This window comes from Chrysemys picta, chromosome 1 (assembly GCF_011386835.1).
Source record: "Chrysemys picta bellii isolate R12L10 chromosome 1, ASM1138683v2, whole genome shotgun sequence".
In the NCBI taxonomy this organism is placed as follows: Eukaryota; Metazoa; Chordata; order Testudines; family Emydidae; genus Chrysemys; species Chrysemys picta.
In genome coordinates, this window is record NC_088791.1 from 7,582,117 (window position 1) to 7,608,033 (window position 25,917).

The 25,917-nt window shown below is 44.3% G+C and overlaps 1 protein-coding gene across 6 annotated transcripts in view; it reads right to left on the reverse strand.

Moving 5' to 3' along the window:
• FBH1 (F-box DNA helicase 1) overlaps positions 1-25,917 on the reverse strand; it is a 40,825-nt gene continuing 14,908 nt past the window's right edge. For 4 of the 6 annotated variants that reach the window (XM_065552529.1, XM_065552553.1, XM_065552561.1 and 1 more), the window contains 15 exons: positions 25,305-25,418; positions 23,524-23,618; positions 21,908-22,076; positions 18,472-18,700; positions 15,550-15,637; positions 15,061-15,147; positions 13,565-13,701; positions 13,204-13,303; positions 12,913-13,034; positions 10,453-10,528; positions 5,427-5,624; positions 4,487-4,612; positions 3,781-3,887; positions 2,846-2,977; positions 1-993 (listed from right to left, as the gene is read on the reverse strand). In XM_065552529.1, coding sequence (XP_065408601.1) covers positions 823-993; positions 2,846-2,977; positions 3,781-3,887; positions 4,487-4,612; positions 5,427-5,624; positions 10,453-10,528; positions 12,913-13,034; positions 13,204-13,303; positions 13,565-13,701; positions 15,061-15,147; positions 15,550-15,637; positions 18,472-18,700; positions 21,908-22,076; positions 23,524-23,618; positions 25,305-25,418 — 1,951 coding nt within the window. In that variant the 3' untranslated portion in view covers positions 1-822. The remainder of the gene's footprint in view (positions 994-2,845; positions 2,978-3,780; positions 3,888-4,486; positions 4,613-5,426; positions 5,625-10,452; positions 10,529-12,912; positions 13,035-13,203; positions 13,304-13,564; positions 13,702-15,060; positions 15,148-15,549; positions 15,638-18,471; positions 18,701-21,907; positions 22,077-23,523; positions 23,619-25,304; positions 25,419-25,917) is intronic. The other 2 variants (XM_065552532.1, XM_065552537.1) reach the window with 1 other exon arrangement.

Genomic DNA, 25,917 nt, shown 5'->3' on the forward strand with positions numbered 1-25,917 from the left:
TTTAATATAAACAGGCTTCTGTTTTTATTACGTACTTGATCACAGCATAAGACACTCTGGTTCTCTACGATCATCATCCTGAGGTTTAAATGAAGAACTGATTTTGTTTGTTTGTACGGGGAAGAGAGAACCAAGGATGAGAGAAAGAGGCAGAGATGGAGAGACTGGGGAACACCCAAAGATTACATGTTAAAAAAAACAGACGTTCTCGACTTGATGCACGGGAAGTCAGCTATTCCTCCCCGGAGATGAGATTAGCCCTATGAAAATTAACTCCAGGAATGAGTTCTTTCATTAGTAATAAAATGCTTTTACATCATCTCCCTTAGTTTTGCATGTTCGTCTCAGTTTGCCCAGTGACCAGAATGCATTGGGATAAAGCTTAAATATTGCAAAAAGTCTGGGCAATCATAAAAGCCAGTCACCTGAATGTGCACCACTGACAGAAACTAGCCACCCTGAGGGGCAACATGTGGGACAAGCGTGCCAATGTTCAGAAAGAAAATCTGTCAAGTCCAAGTGCATCTAGTATTGTACAAGTTACGCAGTCCGGGTTTCTTACAGTGAAACGTAATAGACAGCCACTTGGAACATACATCGGCCACGGTACCCTCTTGTAACAGAAGGATAACCCCAGACCTTATTCACAGCGTCCTCATGAACAGCTCTTGTCTTGTCCTTCTTCTGATGAGCTTGTCCAAGGACCATCAACTTCATTTCTTCAAGGACCTCAGTAACAATACAGAGATGCTAGCTACAGACCTCCTCACTTCCAACACGTCGGAGCCCGATCTAGGACATAAAACCAACCCCTTCCTGTTTTCAAAACAGGTCATAGAGGACAGCAACGTGCCTCGGAATTTCTAACGCTTCATCGACGACATCCATGGTCAGGACCAGCTCAGGTGAAACAGTTAGCTGTGTCAAGGGGCCGAGACGCTGCTGCACGCAAGCATGGCACAGGTAGCCACCTTGGTCTTTGCTGCCATTGCTCTGTGGGAAAAGGACCAGTAGGAAATTGTAAAAGGAGAAGGATTGGAAAATACAGAGTCTCTGCCTCCCCTCCCTCAGACATACTGGGCCATTGAACTCAGACACGGGATGAAACAGGAGTTGGGGACATTGCTGTTGATTCAGATCCAGTGTGTTTGGTATCTGTCACCTATTTGTCGCTAAAGAAACCCCTTATAAAGCAGCCTGCGATAAAAATTATACATGCAATTTCATTATACCGGGGCCTTATCCAGTGGGGGTGATGAGGGCAGGAGGGCTCAAGGGACAGGTATATAGCTATGTACTTGTATGGCTCCTATCACAGTGGTATCATGCACCTCTCCGACATGGTTAATGAATGTTTTACTTCCCCACCTTCCTGGGGAGTCAAGTAAAATGATCTCTGTTTACAGAGGGCGAACTGAGGCACAGAGAAATCACGAGCCCGTTCCTCAGCTGGGGTTAAACTGGCGCTGCTCCATGGACGTCAACATAAGGCTCTGTCCCACAGTGACTTGTCCACGGTATCGCACCAAGTCTTTGGCAGAGCTGGGAACTGATCCAAGATCTCTGGAGCACCTTAACTCCAAGGCCATGCTGCTGAGATAACAAATGTCTCATCCAGGTTCAAACCCAGCCCTGTTTGGTAGGGGTCAAGATTATTCTATTTATCAACCATCGTCTATGGGAAAGGAAGTGGTGGGTCCCAGGCCAGAAGGTAGGTGTCTGCATCACACACAACAACAAAAACACACCCACAACTGGCACAAACTGAGCCCATTTTAATTTTTGGGTATGTCTACACTGCAATTTAAAACCTGCAGCTGGCCCACGCCAGCTGACTCGGGTTCGCAGGGCTCAGGCTAAGGGGCTGTTTAATTGCAGTGTAGACAGTCAGGAGCGGGCTGAAGTTCAGGCTCTAGGACCCTGCAAGGTAGGAGGGTCCTACAGCTTGGGCTGCAGCACAAGCCAGAATGTCTGAGCCTCACGAGCTGGAATCGGCTGGCACAGGTCAGCTGTGGGTTTTTAACTGCAGTGTAGACATGCCTGAGAAGGCAAGGCTGGAACGAGCCATGAAGACTAAAATACCCCTCAGAAGCCTAGAGACCAGGACAGGGCTGAGTTACAATGGTGGATGATGGCTGCCTTGTGCCTGTCCATTTTGTGCACAGGCAGATCTCATCTGCTACTTCTGTGATCATGGCTAAAAGCATGGGTGGCAGGTATCGTAGGCAGGGGAAGGTGTTGTCTTCCCAAACAGCTTGATGTCCCCCTGCCCTTGCTCCACCCCCAGTCCCCAACCTGCCTGCTGTTCCCTGAGACAGGCAGGTTGGGGGCTGTGGTTCATCCCCGAGGCCGCGCCATGGTGCCCGTCCTCCTGGTGCTGGGGCCACGCCGCCTGCCCAGCGCGAGGGCCTCTCTGGCTGTGCCACCTGCTCTGTGCTGGGGCTGGCAGCTTGGCCGGGGGACACATTCTGGGATGGGGGGGCCAGCTGGCCAGAGGTTGGGCCCAGCAGCGCAGCCCAGGGAGGCTGGGGCATGCCGGCCGGGGGTTGGGCTGGACGGCACCGCCCGGCTCTCCAGTGCTCCAGGGCTGGGGGCGTTAGCCTGGGGCAGGGGCCAGCGAACAGAGAGGGAGCTGGGCTCCAGTGGGCGCCGAATGGGTGGGGTCTCGGGCGGAAGGCGGGTTGGGGGGGCTAGCTTCCCCAAGCCAGGGGTTCACCCACCGCCCATGGCTAAAAGGCTGGTAAGTGACATCTCCAGGGCTATCAACCTGGCACATTTCATTGGCACCAAGGTCACAAAACACAACTAACAAGCAGAAAGGAGAGCAGAGAGAGATGAGACTTACGTAAGCGAGGGGCACTTTCTTCATGGTTAGAATCGAGTCAGCAGGCACAGCATTGTGGCACTGTGACACGGAACAATGAATTGCCCCTTCCTTTAAGGCCTCACTAGTCAACTCTGGCCGCAAGAAATACTCCTGAAAAGGGAAAGAACAAGGCGTGCGGTGAACTCAGGGCATCGGAATGTGTTGTGAGCAACATTAGAGCTTAAAAAAAATATCCAACCGCAAAAAAACACTTGAAAGGAAGGAACTGGAACGAGACTATGAGGCCTGGACACGCAGGAAAGGGAACATATACACTTGTGGTGAGGGAGAGAGGCAGAATCAGATACGAGTCTAAAAGCAGTAGTTATTCATCACTGAAGCTGCACTTAAAACCACAACATCAGGAAACGGGAAGGCTAAGAACCAAATATCTCCTCAGTTACTCTGGACCTAAACTGGTGTAACTAAGAGGAGAATTCAGCCCATTGTTCAGGGAACAATATGAATCTTAGTTTCCCTCCTTACTATATAATTTAACTGTCCTTTATTCTGCTCCTATCCAGTCACCAGACCTCCTAAACCCCTCAAGCATGAGACACTTTAGCACAGATGTTATGGGGAGTGTAGTGAGGTGGTGTGGTTCCCCGCCGCCCCGGAGAGAGACGAGCCCCTCCGGACACCAGAGTGGGCGGAGCTAGTGAGCTCTGAGCCCGCCCCTCAGAGGGTCAGAAGGTGCCCTGGAAGTATAAAGGCTCAACCTCAAAGCTCACATTCCTCTGGCCTAGGCCGCAACTGGGAAGCGCCAGTGATCTGCGGTCTATGCAAGAACTGGCCCGATCTGCCCTGCGCTCGCTACCCCGGCACTTTGAAAAATCAGCGCCTATGGTAACATCCCCCTCCATCTGCTCACAGATCTAAGTTACAGTCACTTTGCCATGGCATGTTTAACTCACCCCAGCCAAAGTCAAAAGATATTCCAGGGACTTTGTCATTAACAGATGCTTTTTGGCACGAGTCACTGCAACATACAGCAAGTTCCATTCATCTTCAGCAGACATGTCTAGGCAGAGATTAGAGAGAAGAAGTCAGGAAAAAAAAAAAAGTGTTACAAGATAACTGATAAAACTTCAGAATTTGTTCTGGTATTTCAGCTAGTTCTAATTCACTGCTGAATTAGGATGAACACTTAAAACAAGAGCTGGGTATGTCACAGAAATATGGTTGGTGTCTCTGTTAAGAAGGAGATAATATGCAGAGTAGCATGGCTGCATGGTATCCTGCCATGTGTTTGTTACACAATCATGACAGGACTTGTGTAAGACCTCAGTGACAGCAAACAGAACCAATATTCTCTCCCCTTGGGGCATACACATTCGTTGCTGATCAAAGCAGGAACAATGCATGTTCCCTGAGTGATGAACCTGCCCTTACGTGCCAGGCCCATCTCCCAAGCACAGACTTACACAAAGGAACTGCACCACAAGTGAGAAGTCAGTGAATGACAGCAAGCTTGAGAGGACATTGCTAGGTACAGCCAGAGACAATCCCAAGCATACCTCCAAAGAGTGCTGACTGATGGGGGAGTGCCAATGGGCCACCCTATGCATCACCTTTCCCTTTAGGGAAAAGAATGGTTCCAGTATAAAGGATCTCCCTTACCAGTGATAAAGTGAGGCAGCCTCTGGAGATTATGCCTGGCACAAGGGACTTTCATAAAATCATCTGCAACCAGCACAGTATCAAACTCCAGGCCTTTGGCTTTGTACACGGTGCCTACCACATAATCTAGAACCAACACACATCAGGGAACAAGGGCGGGGGGAGAGAGAGAGAGAGAGAGAGAGACAGAGAGGATATCAGCCAATATATCTGTACTGCTGTTTTTATATCTTGTTATTTACTGAACACTATGTACAGATTAACTTCCTATGTTCTGCATTTATAGTTTCACTTGCTTTTAAATGTGAACTGGAAGCCAGACAGAATGGGGGGAGTAATATCTTTTATTGGACCAATTGCTGTTAGTCTAATAAAAGATATTATCTCACTTACCCTGTCTTGCCAATATCCTGGCACCAAGACGGCTACATCAACACTGCAAACTGAAAGCAAAGCAGAGAGAGAGGGAAAAATCCCCAGACCAGAGCTCCTCTCCTGCACTAATCCACTAACCCATTAACGAGGACTGGCCCCCCAAGAAAATGCCCAGTTGCCTCACACCCCAGTCCAGACCTGAACTTAAACAAGAATGGTTTGTTGTATTTTGATAGTCCACCAGTATTCTTCCAGAAATCACTGCAAATTTAAGCCAGTATCCAAGATAAGGCATTAGGTCAGACTGCTAGATCCCAGGAAATACTGACTGAATCCTCATTCAGCTCCAGCAGAACCTCACTTATCAGTACTCCAGTGGAAAATTCATTCTACTGTGACCCCAGGAATGTCCCAGAAGGAGTTGTCTTATTCCTTCCTGGGCGCAAGACCATCTTGGACCAAGTGCACTATTTCTGAGGAGCAGGGGGAAGTGAGGTTGGATTAAAAAAAGGGAAACAATTTCCTTCTTGGGGGAAAAATACAAAAAAGGTGCGTTTTGCTTTACCTGCAAATGCTATATTTGATACGTGACTGTTCTTTATCCTCGCCACCAGCTCGGGAATGCGGACATTGTATTTCTCCACTATTGTGATCTTCACCTCAAGCTCCCTGTCTTCAGTTTTGGCTGCATAGTTCTTTAAACCCTGGAAGCCATCCTTTTCAACCCACTTTTTGATAAAGTGGTCATCAATTTGGAGTTTCACTAGTGAGAAGTGCATTGGATAATGTCAATACACAAGAAAGGCACCATTGGTCGCATTTTTAACTTCAAAGTAAATGGATATAGAGAGAGTAGGGGAGACTGGTTGGAGAGAGCACTGGACTAGGACTCAGGAGACTTGGGTTCTATTCCCAACTCCAACCCTGGCCTGCTAGATGAGTTTGGGCAAGTCACTTCACTGTGCCTCAGTTTCTCCATCTGTAAAATGGGCATGATGATACGGACCTCCTTTATCATAAAGCACTTGAGTTATACCGATGCAAAGTTCTATATAAGAGCTAGGTATGATTAGCAGTAGCAAGTGTCTCAAAAAAACCTATGTTTATTATTTTTCTAAATGGTAGATGTCCTTTTGGAGATACTGGGATACTTTTAGGTAAGCAGAACAGTTTATAGGGTGGATTCTTACAGAAGTCAAGATATTCTTATAGCTATGAAGATGGCCAGTGATGGAACAGTGGTGATGAGCTGAAATGGATATGCCACATTCTCTTTCCTGACAGAAAGGATTTCCTGTTCACAAAGTGCAAGTTGGTGGCTGTACTGGAGGAAAAGATTCTTGGATTGAAGGGACAAGTAGAGACGCTGCTGAAAATCAGTGAAGCTGAGGCTTTCCTAGACAGCCAGGTTTGGGAAACAACAGGCTCAAGGGAGCATGACGCTTGCCAGCCAGGAATCGGAGAGAGAGGAAGTCAGAGAGGAGGCCTGGTGGTTCACAACCACGAGACGCAGGAGATCATGGCAGCATTCTACATGGCTGGAGAAAGAGGACTGGGATGAATTCCACACAGCTAGTAGCTTTAAAATCAATACCAGGTCCTCAGCGTGGAAACTCTGGAAAATACCTCTCGAGATCCAGCAGCTCCAAGGAAATAGGGAGATGTACAGGATACGCATGTGGATGGCAGCTCAGCCTAACATGTAAGAAAATCAAGCTAACTCGCAAAGAGTTCTCCAGCTACCCAAGGAAAACAGACAATCCTTACTGGAGATTCAATACTAAAAAGAATCGGAAAAAGGGGGACAGGACGACAACAGGATAGTGGGCTGAGACACAAGACTCCACTCTAAAATTGGATAAGTACTGAAGTCAACAGGCAAGGATCCACTGGAGATGGTCCATATAGGCACTAATGACCTTGTGTTGTGGAATATCGCCCGGATCGTAGATGACATCAGGGAACTTGAAAGCATGCTGAAGAAGAATGTCCAGGGAATCTTCTGAGAGATCTTTTCTGTCCCACACGCGAAGAAAGACCAAAGGCAGAAGATTCTGGAAGTGAACCCCTGGCTAGGTAAGCCATGGAGGGTTTTGGTTATATGGAACACTGGTCCACCTTCTGTGGGGCATAGGGGTTGTATAGTAAGAATGGCCTCCATCTCAGTAGAAGGGGACCAATTTTCTCTAGCTAGCCTGTTCCCAGGTAGTCAGGAGAGGATTAAACTAATAGCAAAAGGGGAAAGAAGATATGAGTGCTCAGCACAAAAATCGAGATGTTGAGAACAAAATTAATCAATGAACCAAAGGGCACGAAAAGAAGAAATTCCTGAATTGCCTGCACACCAATGCTAGGAACCTGGGTAATAAACAAGAGGAATTGGAATTGCTCATTTAGAAGCACAAATGTTTATCTCGTTGGTATTCCTGAAACCTGGTGGGATGATTCGCAGGACTGGAATGTTAAAAACAATGGTTATAACCTACTTAGGAAGGACTGAGTGGGCAAAAGGGAAGGGGAGTGGTCCTCTATGTCAAAAATGGCATTACCTGTTCCCGATTCACTGATAACTTGGAAGAAATGATCTTGAATGCTTATGAATCAATGTCCTAACAGATAAAGCACAAGATGTGGTATTAGTTGGTGTCAACTACAGACCACCAGATCACTCCAGGAGGATTACCACCTCCTAGCGCACCTATCGATAAAGAATAGGAAAAAAAGCTGAGTGATCATGGGAAATTTAAATTTGAGTGATATATGCTGGAGGTCTCATGCTGCCAGTGCTAAAACATCCTTGGAATTTCTAAACATTATAGATGACAATTTCCTAACTCAAAAAGCACTCCAGCCAACACGAGGGAAATCTTTATTTGGACCTTGTCCTAACACACAAACCACAGAACTAGAAGTTAATGGTAGCATAGGTACAACTGATATGACTTGATCACATTTATAATGTGTGAACTATTTTGAATGAGATCAGCTGGAAGAATTTAATCAGAAAAACATGAATGATAACTGGGACTCATTTAAGAACACCTTATTAGATGCCAAATAAAGCACAATTGAAGAAGGCCGGCCATTTAAAAAAAAACAAAAAACAACAGCCTGGTTTAGAGGGGAAAGCAGTTATAAAAATAAATAACATAACATAACAACAAAAGGAAGAAAGGGAAAGTTGATATTAATGAACATAAATCAGAAGTTAGGAATTGTAGGAAACTGATAAGGGAAGCAAAGGGACATAAGTAGAAGTTGATGGCTAGTAGAGTTTAAAAGACTCTTCTTCTTATTGTCCTTAAGTATATTATGAACAAATAGAACAACGGTACTGGTCTATTACTAGATGGAAATGATAGAATTATCAATAAGAATGCAGGAAAGGCAGAAGGGTTCAATAAATATTTCTGTTCTGTATTTGGGAATAAAACAGATTAGATAGTTTTATCATATGGTGATAACAATCTTTCCATTCCATTAGTATCTCAGTAGGATGTTAAACAGCAACTATTTAAGTCAGATATTTTAATATCAGCAGGACCAGACAACATGCATCTGCGAGTTTCACAAGAGCTGGCTGAGGAGCTCACTGGACTGCTAATCTTGATTTTCAATAAGTCTTGGAGCACTGGGGAAGTTCTAGAAGGCTGGCAGAAAGCAAACGTTGTGCCAATTTTTAAAAAGAGTAAACAGGATGACCCTGGTAATTATAGGCCTGTCAGCCTGACATCTATCCCGAACAATATATGGAGCAGCTGATCTGGGACTCCATTAATAAAGAATTAAAGGAGGGCAATGTAATTAATGCAACTCAACAGGGGTTTATAGAAAACAGATCCTGTCAAACTAACTTGATATCTTATTTTTATGAGACTACAAGTTTGGTTGATAAAGGTAACAGTGTTGATGTAATACTTTGACTTGACTTTTTGATTAAAAAATTAGAACGATATAAAATTAACATGACACACATTAAATGGATTAAAAACTGGCTAACTGATAGGTCTCTAAATGTAATTGTAAACGGGGAATCATCATTGAATGGGTGTGTTTCCAGGGGGTTACCAGAGGACTCAGTTCTTGGCCCTACGCTTCTAACAATATGCATTTTAATATGACTAAATGTATACATCTAGGAACAAAAAATGTCAGCCATAATTACAGGATTGGGGATTCTATCTGGGGAAGCAGTGATTCAGAAAAAGATTTGGGGGTCGTGGTGGATAATCACTGAACATGAGCTCCCAATGTGATGCTGCGGCCAGAAGAGCTAATGCGATCCTGAGATGCATAAACAGGGGAATCTCAGCTAGGAGTAGAGAGGTTATTTACCTCTGAATTTGGTACTGATACAACCGCTGCTGGAATACAGTGTTCAGTTCCAGTGCCCACAATTCAAGAAGGATGTTGATAAATTGGAGAGGGCTCAAAGAAGAGCCATGAAAATGATTAAAGGAATAGAAAATGTGTGTTATAGAGATACATTGAGCTCCTTGAGTCTGTTTAGCTTAACAAAAAGAAGGGTAAGAGGTGACTTGATTACTGTGTAAGCATCTAAATGGGGAACAAATATTTAATAATGGGCTCTTCAATCTAGCAGAGAAAGGTATAACAAGATCCAATGGCTGGAAGTTGATGCTACACAAATTGAGACTGGAAATAAGGCATGAATTTTTAACAGCGAGGGTAAATAACCATTGGAGCAATCTACCAAAGGATATGGTGGATTCTCCAACACTGCCAATTTTTAAAATCAATATTGGATGTTCTTCTACACAAGATCTGCTGTAGGAACTCTTCTGGGGAAGTTCTATGGCTTGTGTTACACAGGAGGTCAGAGTAGCTGATCACGATGGTCCCTTCTGGCCTTGGACTCAATGACTGAATTTATGAATGAATTTAGGGTGGGACAAATCACATTTTTAACTTATAGACAGCCAAGATCCATGCAGTTTAACCCAATCACATAGAGGTTATGTTCTTACACGAAGGCACTTCTCCTAATGGCTCATATTCTAAAGCCACTCCCATGTTAAATGCTGCAACTAAGTTTCCATTATAACCCCTGATTAGCTCCCAGGATCCACCTAACATCAATAAACAAACACTGGTCAATTAGGTCCAAGGTGGAGGTAGTTTGTTGTGGGTTTGTTTGTTTTTTTAAAGTGAATTGGACAATGTTTTTCTGAATGACACTCTAAAACTAAAAAAGGTGTTGACCAGCGTGCAAAATGTCTAATAAATACCTCCATTTTATGTCAAAGAAATGGAAATGACAGAGATAAAATAGTTTACTGGACTTTTCTAGTTGAGACCAAGAATCTCAGGATCTGGAAGTGTAAACTGTTCTTATGACGTTAGATTCCACATTTCCACGGCACCAGTAGAAACACAGAAATAACCATCACCGATAGCCGTTCCCATCTCACAACCACCCAGAAGCTGAACAAACAACATGATCCCCAGTCACACTGAAGTGAAAGAGGTTTACATGCATCAGCTGGAGCAGTTGGAGATATGGTAGAAGCTAGAAAAGTTAACACCACGGTACATAACTTTAGGGGAAGAAGACAGGAGAATATACTCACATCTCACACGGGCCTCTTCAGGTTGAAGGAGTTTCCAAATATCATGAATTTTGTCTAGTCCAAAATTTTTAGGCCCCTAAACAGATAAAGATTCTCTTAAAATTGACCTAATTGAAGGTTATACTTAAAGTTTACAAATGAGCTAGTTTCCTGCCAAAATGTATCAGATTCACCAGCATGCAAATAGAGAAAAAAACTCAAAAGACTCAAAGGTGAAACTATATTCCTAAAGTGCACACTATAGAATGCATGATCAATATGAAACTAGAAAGAAATAATCTAGCCTAAAACTAGTGGATGATCCCAAATGAGACACACCAACCAACAACACACAGAATGAGCAATGGAAAACAAAATCCCAGCTGGTCATCATGTTTTGTGGCCAGGAATGTATTTTGTGGATTAGTTTGCATTAGAACTGGTTGGGAATTTTTTTTATCACAATGATTTTTCAAGAAAATGCAGTTTCAATTTAAAAAAAAAATTCTGTGGGAAAATGTCAATTTTGCAGTAAAATTTTGATTTTCCAACAATTTTCAGTTCAAATAGAAATATTTCTGTTTGTTGAACTGAAACAAAATATTTCATTTCAAGTCAGTTTGATATTAAATTGCATTTCCCCTATTTTTCCTCCATGGAAGTTGTAGTTCTGGGTGCTTCATGACTCTATTCTCTCATATAGCCTTGGCTCCATAGCTGGACTTCATCTCCCATGATGCACCACATGCTGTCCCCTCTGAGCTGTAGGATGCATCATGGCAGTCACAGGACCATGGGGCATCATGGGAGATGGAATCTGGCCAGAGAGCCCAGCTAATAGGGAAGAATGAGGCCATGAGTCACTGGAACTACAACTCCCACGAGACAGCAGAGCATTAAAGGGAACTGCAGTTTGATGTTGCAATCTGATTCAACAAACCAAAAGGAAACAGTTTTGATACTGATGAAACCTTTCATTTAAAAATCAAAAGTGTCAAAACAAAACATTTCCTCATTAAGATTTTTTTTTTTTTAGTTTTTTGTTTCAGGAAATTTTGGGGCTTTTCAGTCCAACTCAGGATGCAAAAATATTGACACATCAGAATTTCCCATGGGATAGTCATTCCGATTTTTGCTCAGCTTTAGTTTACAGCTTCATGACTAAAGGAAGGACAAGATGGTCTAGTGCTTACAGCACAGGATTGAAATTCAAAAGATCAGAGTCCTATTCCTGGCTCTTCCACAGACTTGTTGAGTAACCTGGGCAGGTCACTTAACCTCTTTGTGCCTCCAGTTCCCCACTGGTACAATGAAAATAACTCCCCCATTTTGCATAGGGATTGGAGGGCCTTAATTCATAACTCTTTGTAAAACACTTTGAGTGCTTCAGAAGGATTGTGCTATTAAAGTGCACCTGCAAAATTTGAGCATGCAACAGCATGAATAAATGTTTATGCTCATACTACAAGTGCACACACACTTTTTGCAGATGCAAAATTAGTATGAATTTTGAAAACATGACTCCCAGAACTTTTTAGTCATCTGTATCTGCAGACCTGAAAAAAATTCTACACAGAGATAAAATGCAAAAAAATCAAACACCTTGTTGATACTACTAGTACCTGTTCAGTTATTATTATGAACACTTTTTCTGGGTTTTACAAAATGCTCAACAGATGAAAGCCAGTAGCCTCCTGTGACAACAATTTGAAAATTAAGAAAGTTAACTGAAACCACAAGAACTACATCAAAGCATTTGGTGCTGGCTTAACTCTGCTTTCACTGAAGTCAATCGGAGCTTTACCAATGACTTCAATAGCAGTGGAGTTAGGACAATGCTGAGTGCACTGATATGCACCGATAACTTTTACAGACCGACGTACACCCAGAGAAGCTTGGGAATTAAGAGTTAGGTTTAATACTGCCTCCTTCACAGAAGTATAACTGAAAATTAGGTGTCACTACAGATGGGCACGCAGAGTTCATATAGGTCCCAATGTTCACAGCTTCACCTTGATCCACTATAATACCTTTTTCCCATTAGTGAGAGAGTAGCTGCTCTCACCATGAATTAGTTTGCTTCATGGCTTACTAGATAAATTCATGGAGGACAGGTCCATCAATGGCTATTAGCCAGGATGGGCAGGGATGGTGTCCCTAGCCTCTGTTTGCCAGAAGCTGGGAATGGGCGACAGGGGATGGATCACTTGATGATTACCTGTTCTGTTCATTCCCTCTAGGGCACCTGGTATTGGCCACAGTCGGAAGACAGGATACTGGGCTAGATGGACCATTGGTCTGACCCAGTGTGACCGCTCTTATAGACTCTGGAGGGTCTGGGACACTTACTTCAAGACAAGAGTTTATACTTGTGACTGAAACTGCTTAGAGAGAGGACGACTCCCAATTAGAGTCATTTCAATGCCCCCTCCCCAAGAAGCTTTCACAGCTTCCACATACAATGTAAGAAATCTGCCCTACCCCAAGCAAGTGTATTTTTGTTGGTCTCTCTCCTCCAGTAATTGTCACTGCATTCTCAAACACATTCAAATTGCCCCGTGATAAGAAAGCAGTCTTTCCATTCGTGCTGCCTCTGACATCACCTGGGAGATGGAGAAAAGGCCCAGTAAGTCAATGCAAGAAGAAAAGCAGTATGAAATTATTTTTAAAAAGCATATATTATTATTATTTGTATTGCAATAGTGCCTAGGAGCCCCGGTCCTGGATCAGGACCCGTGCTAGGCGCTGTACGAACACAATTTAATTTCTTACCCTCTTGATTTCCACCCACTAACATCTTATTCCGGATTTTCTTGCAGACATCCAAGATAGTAGATCCAACGTAAGCTATTTCAGGGCCAAATCTGAAACTCTACAAGATGGAGCAAAGGAAGCAGAGATCAGGCAAACAGAAGTAATTTCCCATGTACTTTTGGTGTGGGATTTACACCGGCTTATGAAACAAAGCTGACCCACTTTGATTAACGGACAACATGGGACGTTTTCTTGCTGCTGGCTCTTGGAAGAGGCACGGTCATTCCTTTGTAAATTTTAAACTGAGGTAAGCATATTACTGGAGAGAACGATGGGTCTTCAGCACCGGAATACGCATGTACACACTGCCCAGTCTTACCTGTGTGAGATAGAAGATGTGGGTGTGTGGCACTGTGAAGAGCGCATTGACAGCACCTCGGAAGGTATAGATCTGTTGGTGTGGGTCTCCTACAAAGATTATTCCACAGGTCTGGGACAGCACAATGTCCAGGATGGCTGCAGCAAAAAGCGAAGCATGAACGAAACTCAAAGGGACCCGCTCGCCAAACCAAAACAAACTTCACGTGGTTAAGAAAATGGCTCCAGCCCAAACAAGCAAGTGGGAAATAAGCAAGGCCTTTAACCACATCACTGATAAGAAATTATTAGAACATATTGATGGTTCTGTGGTTAAGAAACTGAACTGGGACATAGGACGCATGGGTTCAATTTCCTTCTCCACCGTGGACTCCCTGTGCGACTACATTAGGCAAAAATCACAAACTGTGTTTTAGTTCTCCAACTGTAAAGCCAGAACAATCCTTCCATTTCCCTCACCCCCGCCACTTTATCGGTCTTGTTTACGGAGACCATGAGCTCTTCAGCACAAGGATTGTCCCCTATGTGTTTCTATAGGGCCTAGCACAGGGGAGGGCAAGCTACAGCCCACAGGCTGGATCCGGCCCGTCAGGGCTTTCAATCCAGCCTGTGGGATTGCCAGCCCTATGGTGCAACGGAGCTAAGGCAGGCTCCCATGCCGCTCCCAGAAGCGGACGGCACCACGTCCCTGCGGTCCCCTGAAGAAGGGGGGGCGGGGTGAAGGCTCCGTGCGCTGCCCTTGCCTGCAGGCACTGCCCCCCACAGCTCCCACTGGCCGGGAACGGGGAACCGCGCCCAATGGGAGCTTCAGGAATGGTACCCGCAGACGAGGGCGGCACGCGCCGGAGCCGCCATCCCCACACGACCCCCAGGAGCCACTGCCGGACATGCTGGCCACTTCCAGGAGCGGCGAGAGCCAGGGCAGGCAGAGAGCCTGCCTTAGCCCCGCTGTCACCCCGGAACTGCTCGAGATAAGCAGCGCCAGGCCGGAGCCCGCACCCTGAACCCCTCCTGCACCTCACATCCCAGCCCCCTGCCCTGAGCCCACTCCTGCACCCCAGCCCCCTGCCCTGAGCCCCCTCCTGCACCCTGCACCCCAACCCCTTGCCCTAGCCCTACATTCATGGCCCTGCATACAATTTCCCCACACAGATGTGGCCCTCGGGCCAAAAAGTTTGCCCACCTCTGGCCTAGCACAACAGGGTCCTAATCTTGATTGGGGCCTCAAGGCACTACTTATAAATAATACTGATGATGCTGTACAGAAATTGAAGGCATTTGTGAAAAACATAACCCCCCACCCCATGCGCCCCCTTTACCCTCAAACAACCAGTTCCATATGTGTGGGTTAGTGATCTGAGCACAAGCATAGAAACCAAGTTCCCCTCCTAGCTCAGTTACCAATGCCCTCGGTGTCTTTATTTCCCTATTGGGGGCACAGGAATAATGGGGTTAATTAGGTCCTTATTTGTTCAGATGGTCTCCTGCCTTAGTCACCTGGCGTGCAGTCTTGTGCTTCATCCACAAATATGGCATCATAGGCAAAAAGCTGCGGCTTCTTAAGCTGCCAAAGCTTCAAATACCCTGGAAGAAGGATCAGACTATCAGGTAATTCAGATGTAAAATTACTTTCAGTTTCATGAGACACTATCAATCTGAAATCCAGTCAGTTTTTAAAGAGTGAATTAAAAGCAGTTTCTGTGGGTTGATACATATTATTTATTTGCTCCTGTACGCTGCCTTCTCCCTTGCTGCTTGCGGAAGACAAACCACCAAAGGGGAAACTAACTACAGTTTCTGCGATTCTGACCATACTCCAGGAACTAGCGAAGGCACACAAGAGCTGTTTGCACAAAGCAAACTGGGAAAAGATAGGTTTCTTCTCCCTCTGATTGCGGTCAGTAAAAGCCATCGCAGGTGTTACTATTTTTGCTGTTTAAACTGATGATGTCCCTTTTAACATCTGTACTCTCTGTGACAACATACCATCCGATGTCATTTTGCAATTCAGTTCTGTATTTCCATTTAGCATTTTCATATTGTCCCATATCCGTCTTGCTTCTTCAATAATGATCTGGAAAGAAACACCAGAAGAATCCAGGTAGATTTTCATGCACAAAACTTCACTCTCAGCTGCCTCAAGTACTCTGGTATAACTGAGATGACCAATCTATAGTCTGCGGCATGCCTAATCACATTATCCCTCCTCTGGTATCCCCAATGACTCACCTATCAAGCTTCAGTTTCTCACACAGCCCTGAAAGATCATAGCCATTCTTCCCCTGGCTTCCATCTCTGACCTCATCTCCTGACATATTTCCCTCCTGTGTGGACCCTCCACATGGCAAACAACACTGAGCTCCCCCTGCATGGGGAACTCCCTCCCCAAAACTTATTGGTTAAATCTGTCCAATCCTAATTAAAATCGCCCAAAACAACAGTTCTATAGAGCAGAAACTCAGGATACGCATATGTCAATCAAGAGTCACCATGTGACCATTTTGCTGTAACACTTTTTCTTCCTCACCAAATCCTCTTGTTTGTCAGCCATCATATCTAAAACGTAGGCCCCAATTCTGCAAAAAAACTTGTGCATGGGAATAGTTCTACTGGCTTCTAAGGGTGAATGGGAAGTTCCGTCTTCATGCCTATTCATCCCTTGGCCTCTCTGGTAAGTTTGCCCATTAGTCCCAGCTGTACAGCCTGGTTTGCTTGTGTGGTGTAGGCAACGTTGGGATAACTGGGCCCACAAATGTATCCTAATTGTAAGCTCAATTGTAAAAAGTGAGTGAAAGTTCATAGAAGGTCGCAATAACCGATTACAAATGTTGATGAGAAAAGGTGCAAAAGAGAGAGACTAAATTAATCCAAACAGAAAGGGCTACTGATATAACCCAAAGACTGTGTTAAGATCATGCCTGGTAAACAAGAATGGCGTGGGACTGGAAATCAATAGACTACGCTTGGCACGTCAGAAGTTAGGCCTGATGGGTGAACAAAATGGGAGGATGGACTACTCCACTCATCACCCCTCTTTCGGGGTCCTTAATAAAAGATTTTTGGGGTAGGGACTGGCAAATCGATTGGTGGAATTCCGGCAGGAGGGGGAAGGCCATCAGGCCTCTGTCCCACTCCACTCCAAGGACACTGTCCTTCATCCAGGGATCCCAAAGGTCACTGCATCCATGTGAAGTCCAGACCCTGACCTACCAGCGGGAACACCTGGTCCTCATTGCTGAACCACCTTTACTATCCTGTCTCTTCTTCCCCTTGCGTCTGTTTATAAAAGCAGGAAAAGTAACCATCCTTTACATCTCTAAACTGAGCAACAAAACTAAGCCTTTCCTCCACACTTAGAAGGGTTGTCCAACAAAATAAGGGACTCTAGCTGATGTCCGTTCTTTAAAATGGTCTTTTAATAAATGCTGATTACGTTTGTCACATGTAATCATTTAATTTCAATAACTTGTTTTAGCTTTTTCCCCCCACCACCCGTATTTTAGTTGATAAATTCCTAAATTTTGGCATCATATTCTTAGAGTATGTCTAGGGTAGGAACACTACAGTAGCATAGACACTACACTGATGGAAGGGGTTCTTCTGTCACTACAGTAAATCCATCTCTTCGAGAGGCTATAGGCAGGTCAAGGAAAAGTTCTTCCACCAACCTAACGATGTCAACACTGGGACTTAGGTCGGCTTAATTACATTGCACAGGGCATGAAATTTTCACAGCCCTGAACAACGTAGTTAAGCAAATCCAGCTTTGTAGTGTAGACCAGCCCTTTGTGTGTTTGCCATGAAACAAATCGAGGTGTCTGTATATCCAACTCCAAACCTTGTCTAACACTGTTTAATGTTGGATAGTGACAGAGTCATGTCGCCACCTTTAACTTTTTGGGCTTATATGTTTCAGCTAAATTAATATGCCAGCACTTGTCACTGGGAACTGGATTGAGTCCAGTATTTAATTCTCAACATGCAGTCATTTAGTAGCCTCTGTGAAATGAATTTCAGTCAGCCAATTCTGACCAGAGGTGGATTTGAAATGGTGATCTAGAGGTGGAAGACTCATTATCTCATTTCCAGACCCCATTTATTGAGGGTTAAAAATTGTGCTTTACAGGAAATAATTTGAAGAACTTAAGTCCTTGTGAAAATTCATTTTATCAACTGACAGAGTTTTGGCCTCTAGAAATGAATCTCTATTATGTACTTGGATGACGAAATCAAAAATTACGTATTTGAAGAAATTAACATGTTAAGTGATCATTATAGGCATTCAAAATATTAAAAAAACAAAATAAAAACTAAAACCCTGGTTAAAAATAAACCTGTTCTAGACTCTTCCTAAATGTTAAAATGATGTGATTTTAACAAGTGTATGGATGGGTTAAAACACAAGACTCAAATAAAAAGTCCAGCCAAACAACTAACTACTGCCAAAGTTTTGTTCAGCCATACAGCTACTTTTAAACACAGTAAATGAACTGTATTCTTAAGCCAGAACTGGCCCTCTTAAATCTATCCAGTTATTTTTATACCGTCAACACTGTAGTAGTGGAATGCCTTCCAAATATTAACAGAAATACATGGGATCTCAAGTTTCTCCCTCTGTTCCTCATACGTATACTGAGTCTGGTCTAAACCCACTGGAAAAGTCTCCCAATGACTTTAAAAGACTTTGAATCAGAGCTACGATGAGTTTCTTGTCTCATCTGCTGCAAGGGGATCACACAAGGAAGACATATTCCTTTTTCATAGACCAACCCAGGGGAAACAAGAGAAATGCATTTGATTGGTAATTTCCGACTGCTGAATCGTAAGGACCACTGTATCACTGGAGTCTGTTTTAATGCACGTTCCACTCCTTCCCAGCTGGCCTCTGGCCTCTCCATCAATACTCACTTGCTTCTCTTCTTCACAGACTAGGACCCTCATGCCGTGTGTATTTTTGCACCATATGGGGGTGTGCTCCACCAATATGAATTCATCTGGAGAAGCAAAAAAGCTTTCAAGCGTCTGAGTGACTGTCTTTGCTCTTACGAAGAGAGATTGTCCCATGCGATGTTTGAGGATGAAGCTGATCGTGTAGGGTGACAGGTTGGAAAAATTTAGTTTGCCTTTTTCATTATAGCTGTGCCACAGACAAAAAAAATAATAATAACATCACATTATTAGTTTGCACGAAAACGTATCTGAGAAGTGTCGTAGCCTTTCCTTCTATTACTAACGCTCAAAGGAGCAAAGAGGAGCTATCTATGGTATTTATATGGCCCTCCCACATTACCACAGATCTGGGAACCTCACAATCCTTAATGTATCTACCCGCACAACAGCCCTATGATGTAGGGAAGTTCTATTATCCCCATTTTACAGATGGGGAAAACTGAGGCACACAGAGAGGCTAACTGACTTGCCCACAGTCACATAAGGAATCTGGGGCAGGGCAGGGCATTGAACTCACATCTCTGGAATCCCAGCCTAGCATTACCACCACTGGGCCATCCTATACGAAAGAATTCAAAAATTGCTGGTTGCAAACTGGTTTAAAGATGACATGTAAGGGGTTGAAAATTGAGTGCCAGCCCTTGTTTGCTTCTTCCTGATATCTAAGAAGTCTGGAAAGGCTATTTCAAAAGAAGGGCTCTTTTTCTTCCACACCTTTTACCTTAGAAATACCAGGGCTGTCAATTCTAGTCTTCCATGTTTTGCTGGAGGTCTTTATGGAGGACCTAGATATGTTGATTTGGTGTTCACACAGCCCTTGACTGAAGGAGTGGAAGATGCTGAATTTTTAACAAAAGAGGTTCTCTTTCCAATTGTTTATTGAGGCCTTCGGGTTAAACAAGTTTTTAACACACAACAAAAAGCCTTTAAACAGTCTCAATAAAAAAAAAAAAATCCCCTCCCTGCTCAGGTCTTGTCTATGTTCCAAGTTGCTCTTGTTTATCTTTAAACCAGTTTAAAACTGATTTTGTTAAACCAGTGCAAAACTGTGTGGGCTAAAGCTCACTCAGGCCTTGGCTACACTTGCAAGTTAGAGCGCATTAAATCAGCCCCCGGCGCCTTAACTCCTGAGGTGCCCACACTGGCAAGGCACTTAGAGCGCTTGGACTCTGCAGCTGGAACACTCCTGGTAATCCACCTCCACGAGAAGCATAGAGCTTGCTGCGCCGGGGCTGAAACGCCCGGGTGTCAGTGTGGACGACGTGTTGCATTACTGCGCTGTGATTGGCCTCTGGAAACATCCCATAATCCCTTGAAGTCAAGTGGCCACTCTTGTCATTGGTTTGAACTCGGCTGCAGGCATGGGGATAACCCCTTTCAAAGCTCCGTTTCCGACAGCCGGCATGCTTATCTGCTCCGGGACAACGCAAACCATTACTGTGGAATGCTGCTGCTACCGAGGCAGGCGTGGGGGAGGAGGGGGACTGATGTCAGAGTTTCCCCCTGCTGCTGTCTTGAACTTACAAGACAGCATGAGGACACACACTCTCTGCCCCCCAAAACACAGTCTCTCCCCCTACATACACACAACACACTGCCTCATTCCACTCCCTGCCCATTTGAAAAGCACGCTGCAGCCACTTACAGACTGGGATAGCTACCACAGTGCACTGCTCTCTGGGGCGTTGCAAGAGCTGCTAATGTGGCCACGCCACTGCGCTTGCAGCTGACAGCGCAAACAGACAGCAGTGCTTTCCCGGCTGCCGTCTCCAAGGGCTGGTTTAACTCCCGGCGCTCTATATCTGCAAGTGTAGCCATGTTTAAACAGCATTCAGAGTGTGTCCAAACAGGACTTTGCATCGGTTTAACTGAATCAGTTTAACTAGCGGTGTGATTTTAAACTGGCGCGACTTTCAATATAGACAAGGCATCAAAAGCCAATTCAGGAAAGCACATGTTTAATTTTGAGGATGTGCTCAAAGGGACATAAGGCAGTCTGATTATATAGTTTCTCTAGTGTTTTAATCCTATCAGCAATCCATTCATAGGCTCATCCAAGAAGAGACAGGGAAGACCAGACACAAATTTCTAGCGTAAAAAAAAACACCACAAAAAAACAAAAAATCCCTCACAGGTCTTCTTTAAACCTCAAAAAGGAGCAACGAAAGGGACTTTTTTTTCCTTTTAACCTCACAAAACAATGAAAAAGAAATATAAAAAGTGATGTCCCTAAACAGAAATGCAATTCAAATAGGATGTTTTGCAAAATTCCCTGCAAGATGCCCAAGGCCATTTCTTTTATTCACCCTTTTTAAATACCTTAAAGATTTCTATGCCAATTTAGTGCCCTTCAAAGTGTGGCATATATTATCCAGGAGGCAACAGTGCAAACTTCCCCCATGCACTGCCATCGACTGATATAGATTCATAGATTCTAGGACTGGAAGGGACCTCGAGAGGTCATCGAGTCCAGTCCCCTGCCCGCATGGCAAGACCAAATACTGTCTAGACCATCCCTGATAGACATTTATCTAACCTACTCTTAAATATCTCCAGAGACGGAGATTCCACAACCTCCCTAGGCAATTTGTTCCAGTGTTTAACCACCCTGACAGTTAGGAACTTTTTCCTAATGTCCAACCTAGACCTCCCTTGCTGCAGTTTAAACCCATTGCTTCTTGTTCTATCCTTAGAGGCTAAGGTGAACAAGTTTTCTCCCTCCTCATTATGACACCCTTTTAGATACCTGAAAGCTGCTATCATGTCCCCTCTCAGTCTTCTCTTTTCCAAACTAAACAAACCCAATTCTTTCAGCCTTCCTTCATAGGTCATGTTCTCAAGACCTTTAATCATTCTTGTTGCTCTTCTCTGGACCCTTTCCAATTTCTCCACATCTTTCTTGAAATGCGGTGCCCAGAACTGGACACAATACTCCAGCTGAGGCCTAACCAGAGCAGAGTAGAGCGGAAGAATGACTTCTCGTGTCTTGCTCACAACACACCTGTTAATACATCCCAGAATCATGTTTGCTTTTTTTGCAACAGCATCACACTGTTGACTCATATTTAGCTTGTGGTCCACTATAACCCCTAGATCCCTTTCTGCCGTACTCCTTCCTAGACAGTCTCTTCCCATTCTGTATGTGTGAAACTGATTTTTCCTTCCTAAGTGGAGCACTTTGCATTTGTCTTTGTTAAACTTCATCCTGTTTACCTCAGACCATTTCTCCAATTTGTCCAGATCATTTTGAAGAATCATCCTACAGCTCTGAGACTAATTCAGTCCTTGGTTTCTCTGCTGACCATAGAGGAAGGCGCTGGCTGGTGGCCTACACGCTGAGATTCTGAACAGCACACTGCTCTATGAACAGGGAAACGAGAAGATTGCTACTTACTATTTGCCGACATTCGCGTACGCTAACGAATGGAAAGTCTTGCACATAACGTTAGGGGGGAAGACACTCTTTCCGCTCTCCACGATGGCCTTGTTAAATGCCACATACAGAAAGCGGAGATGGGGAAACTTCTCTGCATACTTGACCAAAGTCGAGGTCTTTCCCGTACCTGAAGAGTTAAAGAAAGAAAGGTGTCCTTGTGTCAGAATCCTACCTGTATTCCCAGCATTTCTCTCCCATCAGGCTCTTCATCACCCCATATCATTAGCCTAGCCTGCGCAATGTGGTTGAGATTTTCAAAGCCAACTAAGGCATTTAGCCAACCAACCTCCAGTGAAATTAATGGGAGGGGCATGGCTAAGTCAGCTTTGGAAATCTCAACCTGTAGCCACAAATGTTATGAACAGTTATAAAATCACGCAGTACTTTTAGAACACTCCAGCTAACCTATCTGACATGAGAACCTTCTGGGAAAATGAATTGCACCTGTTGTCTAGACAGGTGGCAAGCTGAGCTTACTGTCTTGTGTGGGTGTGTTGGAACAGATGACACCCCACCAGCCAGTCAGGGGCTAAGCAACTCCTGTGGTCACAATCAGACCAAACTCACGTGGCAAGTCAGGCTTGGAGGCAGGCGCTCAAAAGGGAGGACCTCATGCAGTTGAGGCGGCACTCAGAAGCAAGCAGAGCCAGGGGCCCCAGACTGAGACCCTGTGCCTTGCAAACGCTGCCTGCCTTGGCCCTTTAAGGAAGACGACGGGCCAATCCGTTTTTCTGTGTTGAAGCCCTGTTCCCAGATTCAGCCCCAGTCTTTACTTGCACTGAAGAGTGGGAACCTCGACTGCCTAGGGGGCCTGACAGATTGCTTCCCTCTCCCTGGCTCAAGGAAAAAGGCTATGGGAGTATTTTCCTGTTGTCGGGACTGCTTTCTATCCCCCAAAAGGGGACGGATTCCCTAAAAGGCACAGCTAAAGGACTGTCCCCCAGACCCAGATCAGAGGTTTGCAGCTACGTAGAGAACTATGCATGACATAAGCAAAGTGCCCTCTCTCACCCCCAGGGGGCGACCTCAGGACGTAACATTTCACAATGTGCTCGTCACCCTCCCCCACCCCTTTTCTATTATTTCTACCTATTGCATCATATTATCCTGGTCTGTGTGCTCTCCAGGGCAGGGGCTGCTGTATTTACCTGTTTCCATAGTGCCTAGCACAAGGGAGCCCTAATCTAAAACTGGCACTACTGCGATACTGCTACTAAGAGCGAGGTCAAAAATGTATTTCCTTTTATAATTTACTGCCCTTCATTTCTTTTTTGTGCTATTATAAGACACCCACTTTTATTCCACTTGTATGAGGAGCTAGAGTTGTGTACAAGTAGTCTGAAAAGCTGCTTTATTTCCTACCCACATGTTTATACAGGTGTTTGATTTCTATACAAAAAAAATCTACCTCTTGATTCATTTTTGTTAGCGGTAAGCAGTGTTTGCCATGTGTACCTCCTCAGCTCCAACAAAGGAAAAACAACAGAACTGGAGTTTGCTTAATTGTCTAATAAGCCTTTTTTTTTTTTTGGATAAAGCATCCCTGCAACTTGTTTCACAGTCAGCTTTCTTACCTGCAAATGCCATAATTTTCACTACTTGACCAGGCAAGATTGTGTGGTTTAGGATCCTTTGCTGTTCGTGGGTTAGTTTTATGTCCAGCTTATTACTAAAAATAAAATAAGAGCAAAATAATTATTTTTCTGTGTTAAAATACACAACCGACAAGGAACATACAGCAATGATGTGCCTGCGCATGGAACTACAACGCCCTCCTGTTGGAGAGGCTGGACTGGGGAGAGATAAGAGGCAGCCAAGTCAGACAGGAAAAGGCTACAGCGGTATAAGGCCAGAGATAACAAGGGCCAGAAGGAGGGTTGTAGCAGTGGGGACCATGCAGAATGGGCAGATATTGGAGAGAAAAAAAACAACATGACTGCAGATGGGAAAAAGAAGGGGTGTGACCTTGCATAAGGTCACTCGGGAGCCTTTAAGCCTAAGTCACTCAGGTGCGAAGTTCCACTTCCAAAAACGACTTCAGCTCCTAAATCTCACTGAAAAAATTCAACGGGACTTCGGCTCTTTTCAACATTTGACCTTTAACCTCTCTGTGCCTCACCTCAGTTCCCCCGCTATAGCATGGGGGATCGTTATCCTTTATCTCGCAGAGAAGCTGTGAGGTTTAATTAATGTTTATAAAGCAATTCAGCATTTCAGTGTTGTTTTTATAAATAAAAATATAATTAATTGTAATAACCCTACCCAGCAAACTACCTTTTTCCAGAAAGTTGGTGTGAGACACCAAGAGGAAATTCCTCCATCTAGGTATATCCTGCTGATTCTTCCAAAGCCATTCATTAACAAATGACTATTCCCAGAAAACTCCCTTTCTACTGACTGCAACTGTGAAAGAACCAGAGTTAAATGAAGATTTCTGGGCACGGGAACGGAACTATGGGCTGGGAAACAAGAGGGTTGAATCCCACATGTTCAAAGTATCTATGGAATTCCCATCACCTTACCTGTGAGGTAGGGCGGTGCTATTATCCCCATTTTACAGATGAGGAACTGAGGCACAGAGAGGCTAAGTGGCTTGCCCGGGATCACCCAGGATGTTTGTGGCAGAGCAGGAATTGAATCGGATTTCCCAAAGGCCCAGACTAGTACTCTAACCACTGGACAATCTCTCCTTTAAGTAGCAAGGTTTCAGCGACTTATATCAATACAGATGGCAGGATGACGTGGGCAAGAGATATATCAGCAAATGTCTGATGGCTGGTTTGCCATCTCTTGAATAAGGAGGCAATGATGATAAACATGCATTTATTAAAATTATTTTCTTTGTGGTAGCAACACGAGGGGTTGAGGCCCCATTGTGCTAGGCACCACACACACAAAACAAACAAGCTTTTCTAAAGGGACCATCAAGCTTAAATTAGCCCAGCCACACTCCCTTCATCCCCCAAAACATCCCCATGGACAGGGAGGGGGCAGGAGTCTGCCCCAGGAACTTGGGGTGATAACAGTCATTTTAGCCAGCAGTAGTCATGTTATAGGCAGATAACTGTGTTTAATAGATGTTTCTTACCAACTGCGGTCATTGTAATGAGTAAACACCCCTCATTTTAGTAAGAAAAATAAAATATGTTGAATTTTTATAGCTTATGGGTCTGATTCTGCTGTCCCTCTGTTGCAGATTAATGACACTCCAATGAGACAAAGAAGCTACTCTGAGGCCAGTGAGAATGAGACTCTGTAAACTAGCCCTTTCTGTGAAGTGTTTGCTCAGTCTCCAGGACTTTACAGGGATCTGTGTATTTGGCTCTCTCAATTAGCTTAAATACATGAGCAGTACCTGGGCCAAGCGCCTCTTCCACAGTTTGAACTGGGTGTTTCCAGCTTTGTCGTCTTAGTAACAGGGCAAGAGTTCTCCATCAAATACAAGCAGTAGAAAATACTGTAGTGAAACCTTACAGAAAATATAAAGACAGGTAACGAATCTAATGTAAGAGGATCTTTAACAATGCTCAATTAAATGTCAGTTACCTCCCTTTGCCCCTACAAAAGACCCCAGAAGCTGTTTATGCTGCCAATAAAGCAATATTTGGAGAGCTCGCTAGCTGACTTATCCAAAAAGGTGCCAGACTGGACCAGAGGACTTCAAATTTGTTTCTGAGATGAGTAAAACTGCACACGGAAAGATAACATAGCACCTCCAGCAATAAAGAGCTGAAGGCGCTGAGGAAAACAGCCAACCAAGATCATTCCTGTTTCAGTGGACAGACTGGAGATTTCCCATCACTATATAACAAAGTGTCCTAAGTGGGCAGCATTTGGGATATTAGCCTACCCAAAATTTTCATCAGAAGTGTAGACAGCCATCACTTACACAAACAGAAGAACAAGGCAGGCCACAAACATTCAAATGAGTCTAAACAGGGAGACAACATTATCATTTAAAGTGCTGT